Source organism: Quercus robur, chromosome 4 (assembly GCF_932294415.1).
Source record: "Quercus robur chromosome 4, dhQueRobu3.1, whole genome shotgun sequence".
NCBI classification, from domain to species: Eukaryota; Viridiplantae; Streptophyta; class Magnoliopsida; order Fagales; family Fagaceae; genus Quercus; species Quercus robur.
The window spans coordinates 50,421,869-50,441,035 of record NC_065537.1 but is presented as its reverse complement, the minus strand read 5'-3'; the positions used below and the strand labels follow the sequence as shown (position 1 = coordinate 50,441,035).

The window sequence follows — 19,167 nt, the reverse complement described above, 5'->3', positions numbered from 1 at the left end:
TCCCAATGAGGATAGATTCAGAGTTCCCCTGAACTCACACGCCTACTCAAATGTGTTTGACAAGTCAACAACTATAGTGGAGCGGGTAGTAGAGTTCAACACCTTAGGGACTACATTCATCCCTCGAATCTTTGAGAAACGAGACTGGGCAAACTTGTTCGGAAACTTTGATGATCCAATGGATGAGCTGGTCAAAGAATGCTTCTCCAATGCATCTGATCTTGGACCTGTCCTCGTTTTCTGGGTCAGAGGAACAGAGTTTAGTGTTACCCCAGACTCCATCGCAGATCTTCTCAGCATCACCAGACCTCAGAATGTGAATTTAACTCCCTATGATGAACGAAATCCAGAGGTTGGGGAAATTCTACAAATCCTAGGACACGATCATGAGGTGTCTAGTGCAGGAACTTCCATCAGCACCGCAAAGTTTGCACCTGAGTTGACCACACTGAAGTTGATCATGTTCACCAATCTCTACCCACTGTCCAACACTACATTCATCAATCTTGGGAGAGCTATATTTCTGTGTGATCTCATTACCGGAGCCCCCATTGATATTTGTGCTCACATCTACTACAACTTGAGGAAGACCGCTTGTCGATCTACAGCTCAAGGACTCATTCCATTTTGCAGTCTCGTCATGAAACTCATCCTTAGTGCTGGCATTACTCCTCCTGCAGATGGTAAAATGTTGACTCGTCAACGTCCCATTTCTTTGTTCACTCTTCAAGCAAGCAGAAGTCACTCCTCCAAATCACCAAGAAGTGCTCACATCTCTCCGGTTCCTTCATTTGCTCCTGACTCAGAGACACCTGCACATACCACATCTGCATCTCGTGATATTCCTGAAGCTTCACCGGCTGGTATTCCGCAAGCACAAACTGCTTCTCATACTGACAGAGTTGGTAGTGTTCTTGAGCATATTCAGAAACGCGTTGATGAGCTTGTGGCGCTTCTCTACTCCACAAACAACCATGTCCAAATGCGCCTCGAGACTATGGAGAATCAGCTAGATGAGATTCAACGAAAGTTGGACGAGAGTCTTTAACTATTCGTGACAAAAAGGGGGAGAGCATTCAGTAAGGGGGAGAAAAGTTCAAAGGGAAGTGTGCATAGTGATAGGGGGAGTACACACACACACATACTTTTGTTTTGTTTTTCGTCTTATCTTCTAAACTTATGGTTCTTTTGGTTTTGATACACTGTGTTTTGGTGTATAACTGTTTCTAACTCATTTCATATTCTCTTGGTTTAAACTTTAATATATGTTGTTGATGTTATTCAGGTATTTGTTGGTTTGTACCCATATGCTTTTGTAAGCTTTGAGGGTTTATGTTTTATGCATAGTTTGTAGGCCTTGTGGTATGTACCATGCTTAAGTGCAGCCTTTATGCTATGTTGAAATCAGTACTTTAATCTAAATGTTCTGCATTGTGATTGTTGTACTGTCACTCTTGTGCCCTTGTAGGATTGTTCCTAGATGCATATGCCTTGTGTGCTATGCATTGGTTGAGTGTTGTGCATACAAGTGTCTTGCCTTGTGCTTGTTAACTTGTATGTCCTTGTGTTCATTCCAAGTGTGAATGAACACTGTGATCACTACCTTGTGGTGTTCACTTGGTTGTTCAAGCCATGGTTTGTTTATTAACTCCATCTTTGCTTGATCACATATTGCCTGTCTCATATGCATTTATAATTTTCTGCTTACAATGATCATAGTGTATTGTTGTGTTTCAGGAGTTTATGTTCATATGATTCAAGTGCTTCACAGCTTCTAGAATTAGGTGTGAGTGAGTTTTGATCAACTGTTCCCAACTCACATGTTAAGTCTAGAGTCTGTTTTAGGGTTTTGTCACGGAATAGCCAAAGGGGGAGATTGTAAGGTTGAATTTATTCAACCATCTAATTGGCTTTATTCCGTGCCAAATTTGCTTGTAATTCAGCATTTAGTAACCCTGTATTTAGGTGGGATTGTTGTAAGGGTAGTGAGTGAGATAGTGTGAAGATTGCTCAAGAGTGTGCAAGAAAACAGAGTGTCGCGGCTGGGACTCGCGACTGGACTCGCGGCTTCAACCCGCCAGAAGATGCACACGTGCCAAGCATGCTGGAAGATGAACAGTCATGCTAGCTGGAGCACTACAGGACAAAACAGGACAACTGGCCATACGGTTAACTCGCGACTGGAACTCGCGACTTAGTCAAGCCGCGAGGTCAAGCCGCGAGCCACCCCTGTTTTGGAAAAACCTGACGTTTCGCATTCCACTCCACTTCAGTATAAATACCCTTTTAACCCACGATTGAAAGAGAGCTTCCAGAGTGAATTTTGAGAGAGAAACCCTAAAGAAAAACCAGATTGTTTCACCCACAATCTCTACCTTAGAGTCTCATCAAATTCCCTCACTCTCTTCCTCTCCATTGTCAAATCCTTGAGAGGCCTTTATACCAAACCTGGTTCTCACCATTATCATCTCTGTGAGACAGACGTTTGGAGTTCTGGGAAGCAGTTAGGAAGGAACCAATATTCATTGGTTGATGCTACGGTGTAGTAGCGGAATCCGGAAAGCTAGAAAAGAAAAAGGTTCGGCGCAACCTCGTTGGAGCAAGAAGCTTGGAGAGCTTAGGTGCACTGGGTAGATTAGGCTTGGAGGGTCTATTGCTGTCCTTGTATCCCAACTGTATTTTCTAGTGGATTGATTACCGCTTGGAGGGCGGCGGAGAGGTTTTTCGCCGAGGTCTTCGGTTTCCTCTTCGATAACATATCTGGTGTTATCGCTGTGTTTGCATCTTCCTTCCTCTCTATCTCTGCCTTTACATTATCTGCTGTGGTTTATTTTGTTGTGGCTTAGATAGTTGTTTAATCAATTCCATGTTATAGCATATGTTAAGTTTCCGCACACTAGTTGTTTAACATATTGCGTGTGTTGATTAAATTGGTTTTTGGGGGTCTAAACGTTCAAAAGTGTTTTTGTACACGTTTTTGAACTTACAAATTCTTTCAACAAATTTACAACTTATAACTCATCAATATTTTGTCATCAACTATTTCCTGTAAAAGAAAATAATATCTTTATATTGTGAGACATCATAATATATATACCCTCATATAAACAATTTCCTAGGCTTTTCTCGTGGTCAACGTTTACGCCCCGTTGACAAGGTTGTGCTGTCCCCTTTTAGGACTAGAACCTCCTTTCCATCCCTTTTTCTTAAGGAAGGCTCCTTTGGAACCTAAAGGTGCACTCCCTTGCTAAGGAGCTTCCTTTTTGGATCCTTAATAGTATACTCCCTTGCTAAGGAGCTATCAAATGTGCACTGTCCCATTTTCTGGGACCATCCCTTGCTAAGGACTAGCTGCAGTATGATTGTTTTTTGCTAAGGACTAATACAACACTGAGCTTTTAATCACGACTTGCCATAGGTTTTCAAAACATATACAAGATGATCACAAAAATAATCCATTCATAATTCTCAAAAATATAAGGGCATATTCACACATACAAATTTAAATAAATTTAGGTTGTCCCACAAGTTTTACATAAAACGAATAATTAATGTGCACATTAAACATTTATAAAATATCAACTTATATATAGAATATCAACATATTTCTTTGATATAACATAGTTTAATAATCAACATTGTTTTGGGAAAAATCCCCAAAATTAGTAAACACACTTACCTCTTAGTTGCAAAAATAAAAGAAATCAACCTCCCTTGAATCACAACAATTCAGTAGAATTAGAACCTAACAACACCAAAAATAGGTTCATCAATACACAATTCTCCACTTAAAAATCTATTTTCACACTTAAATGGTTTATCCTAGACAATAATGATATATCTAAAATTCTCCATTTATTCATGTAACTATCCAATTTACTATTGGAAGCCACGTATTACCTTAATTTGTTGCTTAGCATTCCCTCTTGATGCACTGGATGTCCATTGACTCTAACATTATATATACAACTATATATATTCAACTTAACATTGAAGGTCACGTGAGATTGCTTTAATCCATCAATCTAGTGCTAGAATGCTCTCTTGATGCCGCAGGACATTTACTGACCTTAATATTATATATATATATATATATATATATATTAAACAAAAGTAAAAGCTACATAGTCAATCAAAGCTTGGACCATACTTAGTAGGGAATAGCATGGCAATACGTGATGTAGCATGGCAATAGCATGACAATTGGTCAGAATGTATTCAGTATTCATAGTTTTTCAGCCTCAATGTTGGACTTAGAACTACTAGTTCACTGCAGCTATATAAACAATTGCTATTATAATATTGTAATCATCACTCTAAAGACCCAAAATCTATTACACGGTTGAACCAGTGTGAATGCATAATAACCTGTCAACAATTGAGGCTTAGTGTGAATGCAATAACCATAAGCATTCTTTTCACTTTAACATGGTGACCAAGTCCAAACCTATTACTCTATTTGGCTCAATTTCAAGTTTGTGTTCCTTTCTGACATATTGACCAAATCTTTATCTAATATAATACAATTATAGGAGCCCTTTTCTATTAGTATAATGATAGTCTAGGTTCATATCAATTGCTAGCTATTGACTATTCAAACTTCTTAAATCTTGAGCATGAGAAAAATTATACCTGAAGACTCCAACTCAACGCCACAGTGAAGAAAGGCAAAATTCAATAGTCGGCTGAAGCAAAAAAGAAATCCCATCAACAAAAACACATGTGACCTAAGAGGAAAAAGGCTAGGGTTTTCAAGGTCCATATATTTACTCATGCCACCTCACTTGGGCTTCATATTCCATAGTATTTATCTTCTTTTTAATACCTTAGGCCCAAATTAATTTAATCCATTTAATTATAGGCCTCCTTTAAAATTTACGTATAATAATTTAATTGGTATCAAAATTATGGGGTGTTACAATGGCTACTTTGGGATGATTGTGAAGATGTGGTCCATGAAGCGTGGAGTACACATAGAGATGCAACCTTGGCTCTAAGTGATGTTAAGGAAAAAATCACATGGGGGTGGGGCTGACTTGTATGCATGGGGTGCTGCTAAAACGACTCCGGAGACGGAAAGGATCAAAGTACTACAAAAACAGGTGGAACTCTTCACCAAAAGTGAACTGACAGAAGCCACAAAAGCTGATTTTGTCTCAGTCAGTAAAGAGTTGGATGACCTCTTGCTCAAATAGGAAATCTATTAGGCACAGCGCTCTCGCATTTCTTGGCTAAAACATGAGGATAAGAATACCAAGTATATCCATTCCAAAGCTTCACAACGATGGCGAAGAAATCTTATATAAGGGATCAAAAACCAAGAGAATATTTGGCTAGAGGAGATAGAAGATATTGTAGATATGGCCATTCATTACTTTGAGAACATATTCAAGTCAGGTGCATGTGATAGGTTGGAAGAACGCCTTGATCCAATCCCTCACAAGGTGACTAATGATATGTAGGCAATTTTGTCTGGGGAATATAGCACAGAAGAAATTAAAGAGACATTATTCTAAATGGGACCAACAAAGGCTCCTAGATCCAATGGTATGAATGCTTTCTTTTATTAAAAATTTGGCATATTGTTGGTAATAATGTGATTAATGCCATAGTTTTAAAAATCAGACCAGACCGGCCGGTTCAATCGGGAACCGAACAATAATCCAGTCCAATTATGCTTAAAAACCGAAAATTTAAGAAAATTTGGATTTAATCGGTAACCGTCGGTTCAACCAAAAAAACCGAAAACTAGGATGGTTGAACCGGTTTTGCAAAATTGATGAAAGAGATCTAAAATGGAGCTTTATTTTGCAGAAAAATCTTCTTTTTTCTCAAATCTGCTGGTCTAAGTGGGTAAGGACAGTTTTTTTCTATAAAAATCTTCTTTTTTCTCAGATTTGCTAGGCTTGAGAGAGTGAGAAAATTACTAAATGCTCATGCTTGGTGTTGAAACCAACCTCTTGGACTGGTATGATTCATCCATAGCTTTTCGATGAGACAGGAAATGAGAGGAGCTGATGGAGATCAACTTCCACAGAGAGACAGAGAGATAGAGAGAGAGACAGATGGAGGTACTGGAGCCTGAAGGACAAAACAATGAGAATGAAAAAATAAAAGTTTCTGATAGTAAACCGTGTGGGCCCGTGGAGTGCTAGATTTATGAGGGGAAATTTATAAAAATAAAAATAAAAAAACCCATTAAAGAAGAGTATACGTGTGTGGCTGGGAATGGGATAGTGGATTGGTCATAAACTCATAATAATTAACAAGTCAGTAAGTTGTCTAGTCACTTGACTTTTTGGAAAGAGGGGGGGGGGGGTTAATTTTTTTTTTTTTTTTTTTTGATAGATAAATAGTTAAAGTTGACTATTATTTATAAAAATAAAAATTTGAAACTTTAATAGTAAATTATTCTTTTTTTGTCAATAATTACTGACTAGAAAAAAAAAAAAAAAAAAAAAAAAAAAAAAAAAAAAAAAAAAAAAAGAGAAGAAGAAGAAGAAGAAGAAGGTAGTATGCATAAAAAGAAAAAAAAAATCTATATTTTATATTTTCTTAAAATAATTTATTAAAATTCAAAATTCATATAAAAATTATTTAAATATTTAAATTATATTAATTATGACATCATTAGTTCGACCATCGGTCCAACCCCGATTGGATCATAAAACCAGTAATCAGTCTCTTTTTCGGTTCTTTGTTCGTTCTGGTTTTTAAAACCATGCTTTTAATATAACAAAATGTTTATGTTTACACATATTTTGTGGCCAAATGGGCCACATAGAACTAATTTTTAAAAAAATTTCAGCAAAATAGTACTATTTGTGAACTATGTAGTAGAATAACATGGCTTTTGGAACACATAGAACTCAATTTCACAAATATCGAGTTTCATGAGTAAATACCCATAATGGTATTTGATGATGTGACTTTTCTCAATAAAAATGTCAAGTAAAACTCAATATTCAAAAAATTGAGTTCTGTGCAATGTAAAACTCAAAATATTGACTATCAAGTTTTTCGCAATAGTGTGGATCATATCAATAGTGTGGGCTTAATGGGTTATAGATTAGGTTAAAGTTACAAGGATTATTGAGTTTGGACTCAACTATTAAAATAGTTGAGTCCAAATATCATAGGCAAACTATTGTGCAAATCCATAGGGACAGCACCGGTCATCAGTGGGGAAGACATAAAGGTGGTGGGTAAGGATAAACAAGGGCCATCTCAAGTAGGGGATGTGGGTGGGCAAATATCATCACGGGCCATACATGGAGATGGCCATGTGTCATCATGGGCAAAGGTGTGGGATGGACCTGCATCATTGTGGGCCATGGATGGCGATGGGCCGGATGTCATCACAACCCGTAATAATCATCGTTGGACTCCAAACCATCTACAAACACAGGTTCTTTGTCCTCTAAGGTGTGCTCCTACTCGTGCGTGTGGCCAGGACTAGATCGATGTCCTCCATGGGCTCCACGCCCATCGACACCCACCACCTCACTCGCCACGTGCTGCAGTCGGTTCATTTGTGTTGCTCGCTGCATGCGCATTCTTTAGGTTCACCCGATTGAGCTCTTCCACAATTTTCAAGGTACGCATACTCTCGATGCAAATTGCGGAATTTGGCTCGCACATCCTTAGACTATCCTAAGCTATGACTCAAACCTATCATATAAGGGAGTAGTGTTAGTAGGTCGAACTAAAACCATGCAACTAGACAGAATTGGGAATAGAAGAAACATTGTAAACTTACCAAAATGTCCCAGTACGCCGTCTCTTGGGTAATAAAAAGTCGAGTAATGCAACAAAACTACTGCATATAATCATCACCATACTGCGTGTCCCCTTCAAAGATCAGTGCATCGTGAACATGTTCAGCACGCTGAGCCCATAGCTCAATATAAACAACATGTTCTACAAACCAGTCTTTCTCCATCTTCCCTTGGAGTGTTATTTTATGAAGCTTAATGGAAATATTAACGACTTTGGGTTGTCCTTGCTTCAACCCAAACTAACGGACGACACGGAAGAAGTGATGTTCCTCGACCACCCAAAAAAAAAAAAAAAATTTAATGGCACGACAGACCTCCATATCTGTCGGCCTAAAAAACAATATGCAATTAGGCAACCCAACACTGTACGACTCCCACACAATTTACAATAGTCAATAAAAGCAAGCAACCGTATTAACAATTTATTTACATGTAGTATTTATAAAAAAAATTACAACTTAGGGGTCCAATTTTTATTTTTTAATAAATGCAATGGATTTGGCAAGTCTCCTGTTGTTTAAATTTGTTAAGTGGATATTAAAATTCTTACCATTTCAAAATTAAAACGTTTCATAGTTTTAACTTTTAAGCGTGTTTGCAAAATCCAAAGTTGGCTTAGTATTTCTTTTTCTTTCTCTTTGCAATGCTCTACATAGATATCATATTGTTTGCGGACCCTAAGCAAAAGTGTGACCATGAAATACTAGGGTGCTAGCACTCGCATTAATTTTTCTAAGTTTTAGTTACTTTGCAAGGCAAATTAAATAACTTTTCTTTTGGACCAAATGGACCGACATGGACCAAAACAGATCAAATAGACCGAAGTGAACCAAAACGGACCAAAGTAGTTCCAAAGGGACCAAAACAACTCGAATGTACCAAAATGGACCAAAGTGGACCAAATTAAAAATTTTTTTTTTTTTAAAAAAAATCCTCCATATACTAGATTTGCTCCACTTTATACATTTGATATAGAGAATGAGGTCAAGAACGTGATAAATTATGTTTCATGAGATTAAGAAGATGATGGCAATGATCCTAAAAATGTTTAACTCTCTAATACAAATGCTTGACAAAATCAATATTTATGGTGCCCACTCCATGATGGTTGCTCTTTATCATTAGGCTAAAACACTAATTAGTTTTTTTGGTGTTGGGGAATTCGAATCTCATATCTCTTATTTTTATGGCAAGAAATTTTACCAACTGAGTTAAATAGAACCCACTTCTCATTCAATATTTAAATTATATGTTTGTTTATTTATGTTTGTAGATATGTTTATGTTCATGTTAGTTAATAAAGAAAAATGTTTGTATCATAAGTTAAATTTTTATGTAGTGCAAAAAAAATAAATAAATAAAAGCTTGAAAATTTAAATTTGACTCTGAGCTCCTTGAATTACACTTGTAGTTGGCTCAGAACCCAACTATTCAAACAAAGGGTCAATCTCGAATCCTATTTCTCTTCATATTAATGGAGCAAGAGAGTAATCAAAATGAGTTATTTAACTTTAACAAGACAAATGGTCAACCACAATAGTAATGAATTTTAAAGGACAATATATTGGGAAATGCTAACAAGTGCCCTTAAGGCACTGGTTAAGAATCCAATTAAAGAAAATTTTTACAAATGGTCAACCACAATAGTAATGAATTTTAAATGACAATATATTGGGAAATGCTAACAAGTGCCCTTAGGGCACTGGTTAAGAATCCAATTAAAGAAAGTTTTTATGGGAAAAGGGGAAAAAAAAAACAATTAATATTTTGCCAGTTTTTTTCATTTCCTATAAAAGTGATGTCAAAATTTTCTTTAACTGGATTCTTAACCAGTGCCTTAAGAGCACTCGTTAGCATGACCCTATAATATTTACTAAAGAATGTGAGTCGACCATGCATAGCACGAGTAATTGATAGTGTCTGTAAGACTGTAACAATGTCAGTAATATATGGGAGCTACAATGTGAGAATTTAATGATATATGGCAGACCAAATGTGGCAATCATATTCATACCCAAAGATAGGTATATGAGTAAACATAAAATGTCAGTAAAGAAAGAAACTATGATAAAAAATTAAACTAATAATTAAGGAAAACATCTTCAAAAAAAAATTTATTTAATTGGATTATACCATTTTTTAATGTGGAATAACGAATTTTTATTTAAATTTAGTTTCCTATTCACATGATTCAACCAGGCTTCCTTACTGAGCATATTGTTAATTTTGTGGCATTTTATTCTTGCCTTCCTGTTCTATATGCTGCATTTTAAAATAACCGTATCAAAATTAATTGTTGTTTAAAATATTCAATGAAATATATGTTAACCATATTTTTGCATTACCAAGTTGCTCAGAAATTTAATTAAATGATTATGGTACGAGATCTCAGAAATCTGATTAGCTTAATTGATAAATTGAATAGATGAAATCATCGAATAAAGTAATACAATCAAATTTGCATTCTACAATGAACGTACTATATAGAGAATTTGTTAACAATAAATGTAGAGTCAAAATATTTTTCACAACATATTTCACAATTGAAAAATGTTAAGGTGACAAGTTATTAATGTAGATATCAAAGTGGTGTCAATGATAGTCCAATATGAGAATCAATAACTTGCCAACTTAATAGTTTTGAAAAAAATTGTGTAACATCATTTTATGTGTCAAAACTGCTTCTTCTTTTTTTTCTTTTTTTCTTTTTTATAACAATGAGTCAAAACTGCTTAAGCCTGCAATATAGAAGACCATGAATATGGGTCCCTGCATAATTGGAGAAGTAAAATAGATGAGCATACAAAGGAAAGGATGACTCAACTTGCCCTTTATCACAATCTTATGAAAAACGATTAACAAATCCAAAACAGTATGACAATCAATAAATTATATGACTTTCTTGACTCAAAGTGGAATCCCAAAGACAATATAATTAATTTTATTTATGATACATAGAAGTTTAAAATTACAGTCTGTGTGTTCAATAGAGTAATTAAGTACCACCTAATTTCCTAAATTAGGCTACATAATCTTTACAATTAAATATCACATGAAAGGCCTTTGCAACAAGTTCAGCTTTCCCACCCCATTTAATAAAGAATTATCATACTGTTGGCCAATTATCAAAGAATCATAGAACTTTGATAGATTAAAATGTTAATTGGCAAATACTTAAACCCAGATTTATATGCACGCAGGTAAACTGTCTGGCACCTAGTCAATATGACTATAGAATACTCATACTATATATGTCTGTTTCAAATTCTTCCGACCACGCTTTCTTCTTGGGTTTGCACTAATCATGCAAGAGAAGGCATTGACAAGTTCAGAATCCTCTTCAGTTATAAGAATCTTGGCTTTACTTGGATCAGCAAGCAGGAGCTTTGCCACAAGGTATCCTGCAATTGACCAGGTCTGAAACAGGCGTGATTGTTTTCCGATGAACCTTCCTCTTTTAGTGTCATAATATTCAGGCCACTTGTCTTGTGATATGCGTTTCTCAGCAACCTCAATAGCTTTAGCAGCAATTTCTGGCCTATCCATCTTTATGCATGCAACTGTGAGCTGCAAAGACATCTTGAATGCGTTAAAACTTTATTTCTATTTATCAATAATTTGTTAAAACTTTCCCGATTGATTATGCATATCCATCCTGATGTGTATACAATCTGCAGAAAGTTAAAAAGATACACAAGACATTCTGAACAGTACAGGTGGTTATTGTCATCTGATTAGACCAGTGATTGTTAGTTGGATGCTCCTAAATAGGGTCAGATATTATGAAAAAAAGTGACCATACTGATACATAACAGATAATAGGTCCTCCAACCAATTGCATTTCATCAAGAAAGACCAGACAACCTTGAATTCCAGAAAGAGACATGAGTACTCCTCAAAACTGTAACTAATTATAACACTTTATGTGCATTCCCCCCCCCCCCCCCCCCCCCCACCCCCTGTTCTTTTTTTGGACTGACTATATTAATAAAACTAATTTCTCTCTTCAGGAAGAAAATGAAACAAACAACATATTTAAGAGTGTTCCTAACTGGACCACAAGAACTAACCTGCCAGAGCAAAGTTGGCCAAGCACCTGCATTATGGTAGGACCAAGGCCTGTATCAAAAAAGAGAAACTGTGGCATGAAGGAAACAACAAAGTCAAAGAAAAAGTATATCATCATTTAGAAGCAAGATACATGATACATTACGTGTTCTTAGGATCACTGCCTGTGATAATCTGCCACTCCTGACCTTCAAGAGCAGGATAACAAATCTTAAGCGGCATACCAGCTACCAAATCTGCCCATTTGGCTTCAATGAGATCCAATATGGCATGTGATTGATCCATTGTTGCCAGACCACTCGCAACAGACCACAAGTTTCCTAGAGAAAAAAATCGAAAATCCATGTGAGCTGGTTGCAAGTTTCCAATTAGATAGCCACCTTTATTGGGCATCCATTCCACCAACCAAGGAGAAATCTGATCTGGGTATATATTGAACTTATTAACTGCATCATATGAGTACTCCTCAGTCTTATAACGATAAATCTCATTTAGTTTTTTCATATCAACCCAATAATACTCTCTAATATGGAATGACAGAGCTACTAGACGATTGTTCAGTGCCCGCAAAAGATCAGCTGATCCATCCTCAGGAGCAAGCATTTCACGAGCACAAAGTAACGCTGAATAAAAAAGTGCCTACAAGAACAAAAAGATCATCATCAGACTACTAAACTCTTTTTCTTGCATGCTCAGGTGATACTGACTTTAGCACCAGGGGAAAGGTAAAAAGACAGGTAAAATTGCAAGATTTGGTATATTATAACCTTTACCAAACTGCAGCACAAGCAAATGTCATTAACCATTTGGGCACTCCTATCGTCCTTGACTACAACATTTCACTCTTTCCCAGAGAACAATTTCTAAGTAGCAGCTCTAACAATTCTGAAAGAAATTATCCCAATGTAGCATATCAATTGTGCATCAAACATAGTGTTTGTTCACCTAAGGTTCCTTATATCTAGCTAATGGCTTGGCCATCATATATACAGTATACCTTCATAAACCTTTTTCTTTGGACCTTGGGTAGACCCCATTGGAGCACAGAAGAAGCTCCCCCAAAAACTCATTATGATCATTAGTTTAATAAACTCCACTCTTTCTTAATGTGAAGCAGCTCAATTTGAAATTCCGGAGAGCAAGAGATTTAAAAGTGAGAGCAAAGGATATTATCTACATCAACTTAACCGACAGCCTCAAGCAGGCTCAAAGCCTGTAAGACATTGTACCAGACTTGGGACCAGTTTAGGAGGTCTGAAACTTTTTAAAATATGAGAAGCTCAGTCTCTTTCAAAAGTAAATGATGAGGGAGACACAAGGAGATTTTTATTTAATTTAGTATTATTTATTTTTGCAAGTCCATTGTATTTTCATGTTTTAGGTCCTAGTAGTTTATTAGGCTATTAGTATTTTAATATATGGTAGTAAAGTTATTCTTGTAATAAGGCAATTAGAGTTTCCTACACCAATTAGAACTATGGTTTAGTTTTCCTCTATAAGCAAACTATTGTACTCCTTTTGGAGAAGATTTTTTATGAATGAGAAAAACAGCCTTTTGATTTCTTTGGTCTAGTGTCGACTCCAGCCAACCCTTGGTACTAACTTCTAGTGGTTTTTCTCGCTTGGTGCTGACAGCAAACAAGACTCTGACTCCTAGGTTTTATCCCTTTATTTTCTTGTCTTTCAATTTTACTGTTCAATTGTTCTGATTGTCTTGTGTCAGTAACGTTGCACTGAACTGAAAAGTCTCTTAAAAAGGACAAGCCACTTCACAAAATTGACAAAAATCTCAAACGCTTTTAGCTTACTAGATGAGATAAAGAGAGATTGAGCTTTTAAACGCTGAAGCAGCTACGAAAAAGCCCCACCAATGAAGACCTCATTAACAACTGCAACGTCCATGGATTAGTTATTCCCTCTGCAAACCAAATTTTGGCTCCAAGAATCTAATCCAAATCTTTCTTCTTCTTTTTTCTTCTTTTTTTTTATTAGAAACAAACCAAACCAAATCTTTACACCAACAATAAAAGTTGAAGTCCAAAGCCCTTTCTAGGGAAATCCGATTATTTTTCTTTTCCACTTTTCTCTTTTTTCAAATCCATAAGATTTAAGATTTTATCCCTGAAATCATTCCAATGCTACTAGCACATGAACAGATTGAACTGCAACAATTTCTCTAGTCTCTAAGCATCTGATTTAAGCAAATAATCAAATCAATAGTAGCCAACCCTCTGACATTGTCTCTAATCTGTTTTTTTTGCTCAAGTGGCCTCTAGATTGTTAGGAATTTTAAAAAGAAACACAAATTTGTCGTCATCGAAATGGTCATATATGGATGGTTGTTCCCCATTATTTGATGTGGTGTCTTTGGAAGGAAAGAAATAGCAGGTGTTTTGAAGATAATGAGAGATCTAAGCCAGATCTCAAGTTATTCTTTTTTAGAACCTTAATGGACTAGTTGCCAGCATTGAGAAACCATTCTTTGTTTTCTATTCTTGGTTTACTTGATTTATGTAATTTAAGTATTTGATTGTATTCCCCAATACTTCGGTGTCTCTTTCTTCAATATTAATAAATCTTTATTATTTAAATAATAAATACATAAATAAATATATATATATATATATATATATATAGAGAGAGAGAGAGAGAGAGAGAGAATTACCTAGACATCATACAGCATATATAACTTACTTTTCTGTGCATGCATAAATCTCTCCACAATCAAAGCCTATAAGTAATCTATCAGATTTAATAATTCCATGAAAAGCAAATATATTTCACTATCCTATCATTTATAGCCCAAAACATAACCAGCATATTCAGACTTATCCTATTTACAACAATACCAGACAAGAAATCATCTCTCAAGTTCAACTCAATGCCCACAATGATCTCCAAAGAACTTTAGATTATGTATCGGATCATATTAAGTCCAAAATATACTATTACCTTATGCATGGATGGAAGCAAGATAAGTTCACATCTCTACATGCTGCAATAGAGCCGCTAACTAGTCAAAAGCCATTACCCCTTCCCCTCCCCTCTAAAAAACACACAAACACACCAAAAAATACAAAGCAAAAACAAAAGGGGAGGCAAAGGCAAAAGGATGACTGATGAAATTGTTGAAATAAGCCAGCAAAACCAATTATTAGAGTTGGAAATTTTGAAAAGACTCCTAAAAAACACTTCAACAACAAAGCTTTAGTTCCAAAACTGGGGCTATAAATCCTCAACAAACTAACCGAGCTTAGCCACATATATTGTTAAAATTCATAATAGAGTGACTAAATTTTACACTAAGCCATCAACCTACTACAACCCTCCTCCTTCTAGGCTTGAGATAGGCCATGAGATAATTTTTTGACACTTAAGCACTGATAAAAATGGAGTTTAATGCCAATAACAAAAACGGTATTTATCATGGCTAAGATCATCTTCAACATCTAGGCTCCTTTAATGCAAACACATCTCCTAACTTCTTGGATAAGCGTCCCTGCCTTAATTACAGATCCATTACCAAGACAAAGCAATCATCTTTGTATTGCATTAAACACAACAAAATTATTTTTTACTTATTTTTATTTGGCAATCCATGATGCCCTAGGTCAGTATCTCCTTCATTCAGTTTGGTATCTTGATGCTCAAGTTTCATCCCACTCATCCCTAACAACATTTTTGTCATTTGTGTATTATGATCTTACATCATTGTCCTTCTAAGATAACATAACTTAACGCCTGTCTGAACCTCATAACCTGATCACCAATAATTTCATTTTATGTAAGAGATGATCTTCTTGAACCTCCTTTCCAGTGTTACAAAACAAGTAACCATCAACCAAACCCCTAACACTCCAAAATTATTCTCAAGAAACCAGTGTTTCTCCTTTAAGGATCAACAGAACCTTTTTAACCTCGTCAGTACACTGTATTTTTGTTAGTTTGTTGATAATACAAAATTATTCGCACTAGGTAACGCTTTTGAATTCCTTTGTGGAATGACAAGCCTCAACAAGCTTAAAATCTAATCTTTCAACCTCAATTACCCTTCCCAACTCCTATATCCATGTCAAGTTTTATAATCTTTATTCCATTAGAATTATTTAAAAGTTCATCAACATCTTTCCAATAACCGAGCTATGCTTTTTCTTTATTACTAATCATTAATTACGATAACAAAACATCAATTTTCATACCCCAGTGACACCAAAAAAATCCAGATATTCCTAAAAAGTAATTAATAGAAATCATTCAATGATTTTTGTCCTCTCTTCCTCCAAGTTTTCCAGCCACAAGCAATTGCTTCATGATCCAAAATCATGGTGTCTTCTGTAAATTATATCCAAGTGACCATGGAAGAATGATATGACATCTGATATACCTGTATTTCCAGAGGGTGACCATGAATTCCCATTCGCCGATCTATCATGCAGGAACCATCTGTCACTAATAACGTAGGGAACATATCAAAACCATCAGCAATACATAGCCTTAAAATCATTTTAATTCCTGTTTGCACATCAACTCTCTCCTGAACAGACAGGTCCCCAGAGCATTTTCCATAGGCACGTAATAAAATAATCCACCATAATCCTGAAATTGACATAATATTACAAATACAGATTCAGCACCAGAAGGAACTAATGAATGAAAATATTTTCTTTTAAAGAAATCCAGTTGAGCTGAAGATAAAAATATTTACCAGAATCAACTGGTGCGACACGGCCAATTGCTGCCTCTCCAAAGTCAGGATCCAATACCTCTTCTGTTGCAGAATCATCACCATCCAAGGGAACTGTACGCACCTTGAAACTAGCTGGCATCAACCCTTGACCAGGACTGTGACAATCCATTGTTTTCTCCCAGCTCTGCAGTTCATGGCGCCATGGGTAATTAATAGGATGAATACATAAAAAAACAAGTATTTAATCATCTTATAAGGATAGTTAGTAAGATACCAACCTCTTACAAGTAATGTTCTCAAATGGGCATCAATTTTGAATTTGCAACCAAGATTTGCATATAAGCAGGATGTACATGTATAAGCTATCTATTTGATATTATGTTTCAAAATAAATAAAAATCTGACAGAGTTTTGTATTGCAAAGCCACAGACATTAACACATTTACATATAAATAAGCAATTGTCTTATATTTATCATATCTACAGTTGTACATAAGGAAAGTTTCATTACAGAATCATGCCAGCAAGTTCATTTCGACAATTGCGTGCAAAGAAAGTTTCAAGTAGATGGTTCCAAAAAAATAAATTACAATCTACTATAACAACTACTAATTGAATAAACGCATCTCTCACACACCCAAGGAAATAGTCAGGTGCTTGAAAAGCTCCAGACACCCTCATACACAAGCAAAAAAGACATCAAGAAATATGAGAGGAAAACAAATAACACAGAATTGAATTAATATGTGAATCAAACAATGGTGAACATAATGTAACTTGACAAAACAAGCTAGGTAAATGAATTGTTTCCGTTGTTAAGCAGTGAGTATTATGGAACAACTTCATAGGTTGATTTCTCTCCAGAAAGTGTTTGGTATTATATAGTCCTTTGCATTACCTGCAACTGAAGTGTATGAAGGATGAAGTTCCGAACAATATCATACTCCCCCTTCAATAAGAAAGCTATACCAGAAGGTATGAAATCTCGTATGAAAACTTGATCATAATTCAACGTGTTGGAACTTGTCGGGTCCTTTGCAGCTATTGTTCCAATAGGACTACCACAATAATACACCACAGATTCCCGGAGTAGGTCCCATGCTTCATCCTCAATGGAATCAACACTAATCTTGTGAAAGGTATCTCTTAGTGTACCATTTGCACTGTTAGATTTCAAACCCTCATTTTCTTCTTTCAAATGTTGAAGATCCTGAAACTCCAGAACATTTGGCGCATTCACCATACCATTAATGGGATTTAAGTTCTTTGCATTGTCAACAAACCATGCCCCATTTCCATCTTCCTTAGTTACCCCACTTACACTCTCGGATTTCTGGCATTTGCAAATTTGAAGCGAAGAAGGATCAGCTTTTTTATTGGGAAGACCACTTCCTATCCCTCCAACTCCATACTGCAGCACACTTGAACACTTGAGAAACTGCAGATACCTTGAGGCCCTTCTCCTCGAACATTTTAAACGGAATTTAGAAGCATATATTGAATCCAACGTGCTAAAACATGAGTCACTATGAAATAGACGAGGTACAGCCCCAGACAAAACTTGCAGAACTGCTTCAGAAGTTCCCATTAATACAATTCTTCTATCAAATTAAACAAAGTGTATTATACTCGAAATCCTTTTGGTCAAAAAGAATCCAAAATCTCCTATTTAATTCAAGACACCTGCATGGTACAAACTAAAATCAGAAACATATAAATCATCAACATATAAAGTTTTTTCAGAAGTGAATCTGTAATGTTTGAAATCCTGGAAAAAAAAAAAAAAAAAGAACTAAATCAATTGAGAAATGACAGCTGAAACATCAGATTATTATTGAACCTTAAAAGTGTAAAAGAACTAAATAATAATAATATGTATTACCCTCTGTTTGGTAGCTGAGAAACAGAAAATCTAGACAAGCATAGAAACAAAAATACTAAATCAACATTCAGATTGGTAAAGAACCCAATTCATATTACCAAACAAACCAAAAAAAAAAGAGGTAGCAAATTGTAATATATAATCAGAATTTCAATCCATGAACAATCATTTCAAAGTGAAATTCAAATGAAACCAACATATACTACATAGTGAAATATTCCAACAAACAAAAACAAAAAAAGTCAAATAGTAATCAGAATGTTCGGTATATAACAGCAAAGAAGAAAGAATGGCAGGTGAAAATGAAAACCCAGATGAATTAAAATCGCAAAATAGCAAAAGAATAAGGTAATGAACAAACAGAGAATACCCAATTGAAGAAACAAGAAAATCTTTGATGGGTGGCAAGCAAATAAGTCTGAGAATGAAGATGGTGCAAGAAAATAGGCGCTGTTTTTCTTGCGTTCCAAACGAAACTATGTAAAAGAATCAGAGACTCATATTAATCTCTGAAAAATACTAAAATTGTTGTGTTTGTAAAAGCAGACGTGTGATTATTTAAAAAAACACGTGAACAATGAATATTCTACTACACTTTTTCTGTCTGGTCCACATTTTTGCTAATATTTTTAATTATTGATTTATTTCCCTCCTCTTTTCTTCTTTTTTATTTTTAGGAAGCCGAATTTTCTTTTTTCTTTTTTCTTTTTTTAGCAAATTTTCAGCTATGCTAGATTTAAGCGTTCACCTTT

At 35.5% G+C, this 19,167-nt stretch overlaps 1 protein-coding gene across 1 annotated transcript; it reads right to left on the bottom strand.

Moving 5' to 3' along the window:
• Positions 1–10,693: 10,693 nt before the first annotated feature.
• Positions 10,694–18,952, bottom strand: LOC126722856 (neutral/alkaline invertase 3, chloroplastic-like). Its single transcript, XM_050426003.1, has 7 exons — positions 18,786–18,952; positions 17,432–18,216; positions 16,552–16,717; positions 16,231–16,442; positions 11,992–12,485; positions 11,849–11,897; positions 10,694–11,345 (listed from the first exon to the last, which is right to left on the bottom strand). The coding sequence occupies exons 2-7, from the start codon at positions 18,119–18,121 to the stop codon at positions 11,019–11,021; spliced, it is 1,938 nt and encodes a 645-aa protein (XP_050281960.1). The 5' UTR covers positions 18,122–18,216; positions 18,786–18,952; the 3' UTR covers positions 10,694–11,018.
• Between the last annotated feature and the right edge of the window lie 215 nt (positions 18,953–19,167).

Bases quoted from the DNA above. Each gene is read 5' to 3' on its own strand.
- LOC126722856 (XM_050426003.1), bottom strand. From the start codon at position 18,121: ATGGGAACTTCTGAAGCAGTTCTGCAAGTTTTGTCTGGGGCTGTACCT. The intron at 11,898-11,991 runs GTAATGTATCAT...TTTTTGATACAG, and splicing joins GGCAGTGATCCTAAGAACAC to GCCTTGGTCCTACCATAATG. The intron at 11,346-11,848 runs GTTAGTTCTTGT...ATGTCTTTGCAG, and splicing joins GGCCAACTTTGCTCTGGCAG to CTCACAGTTGCATGCATAAA.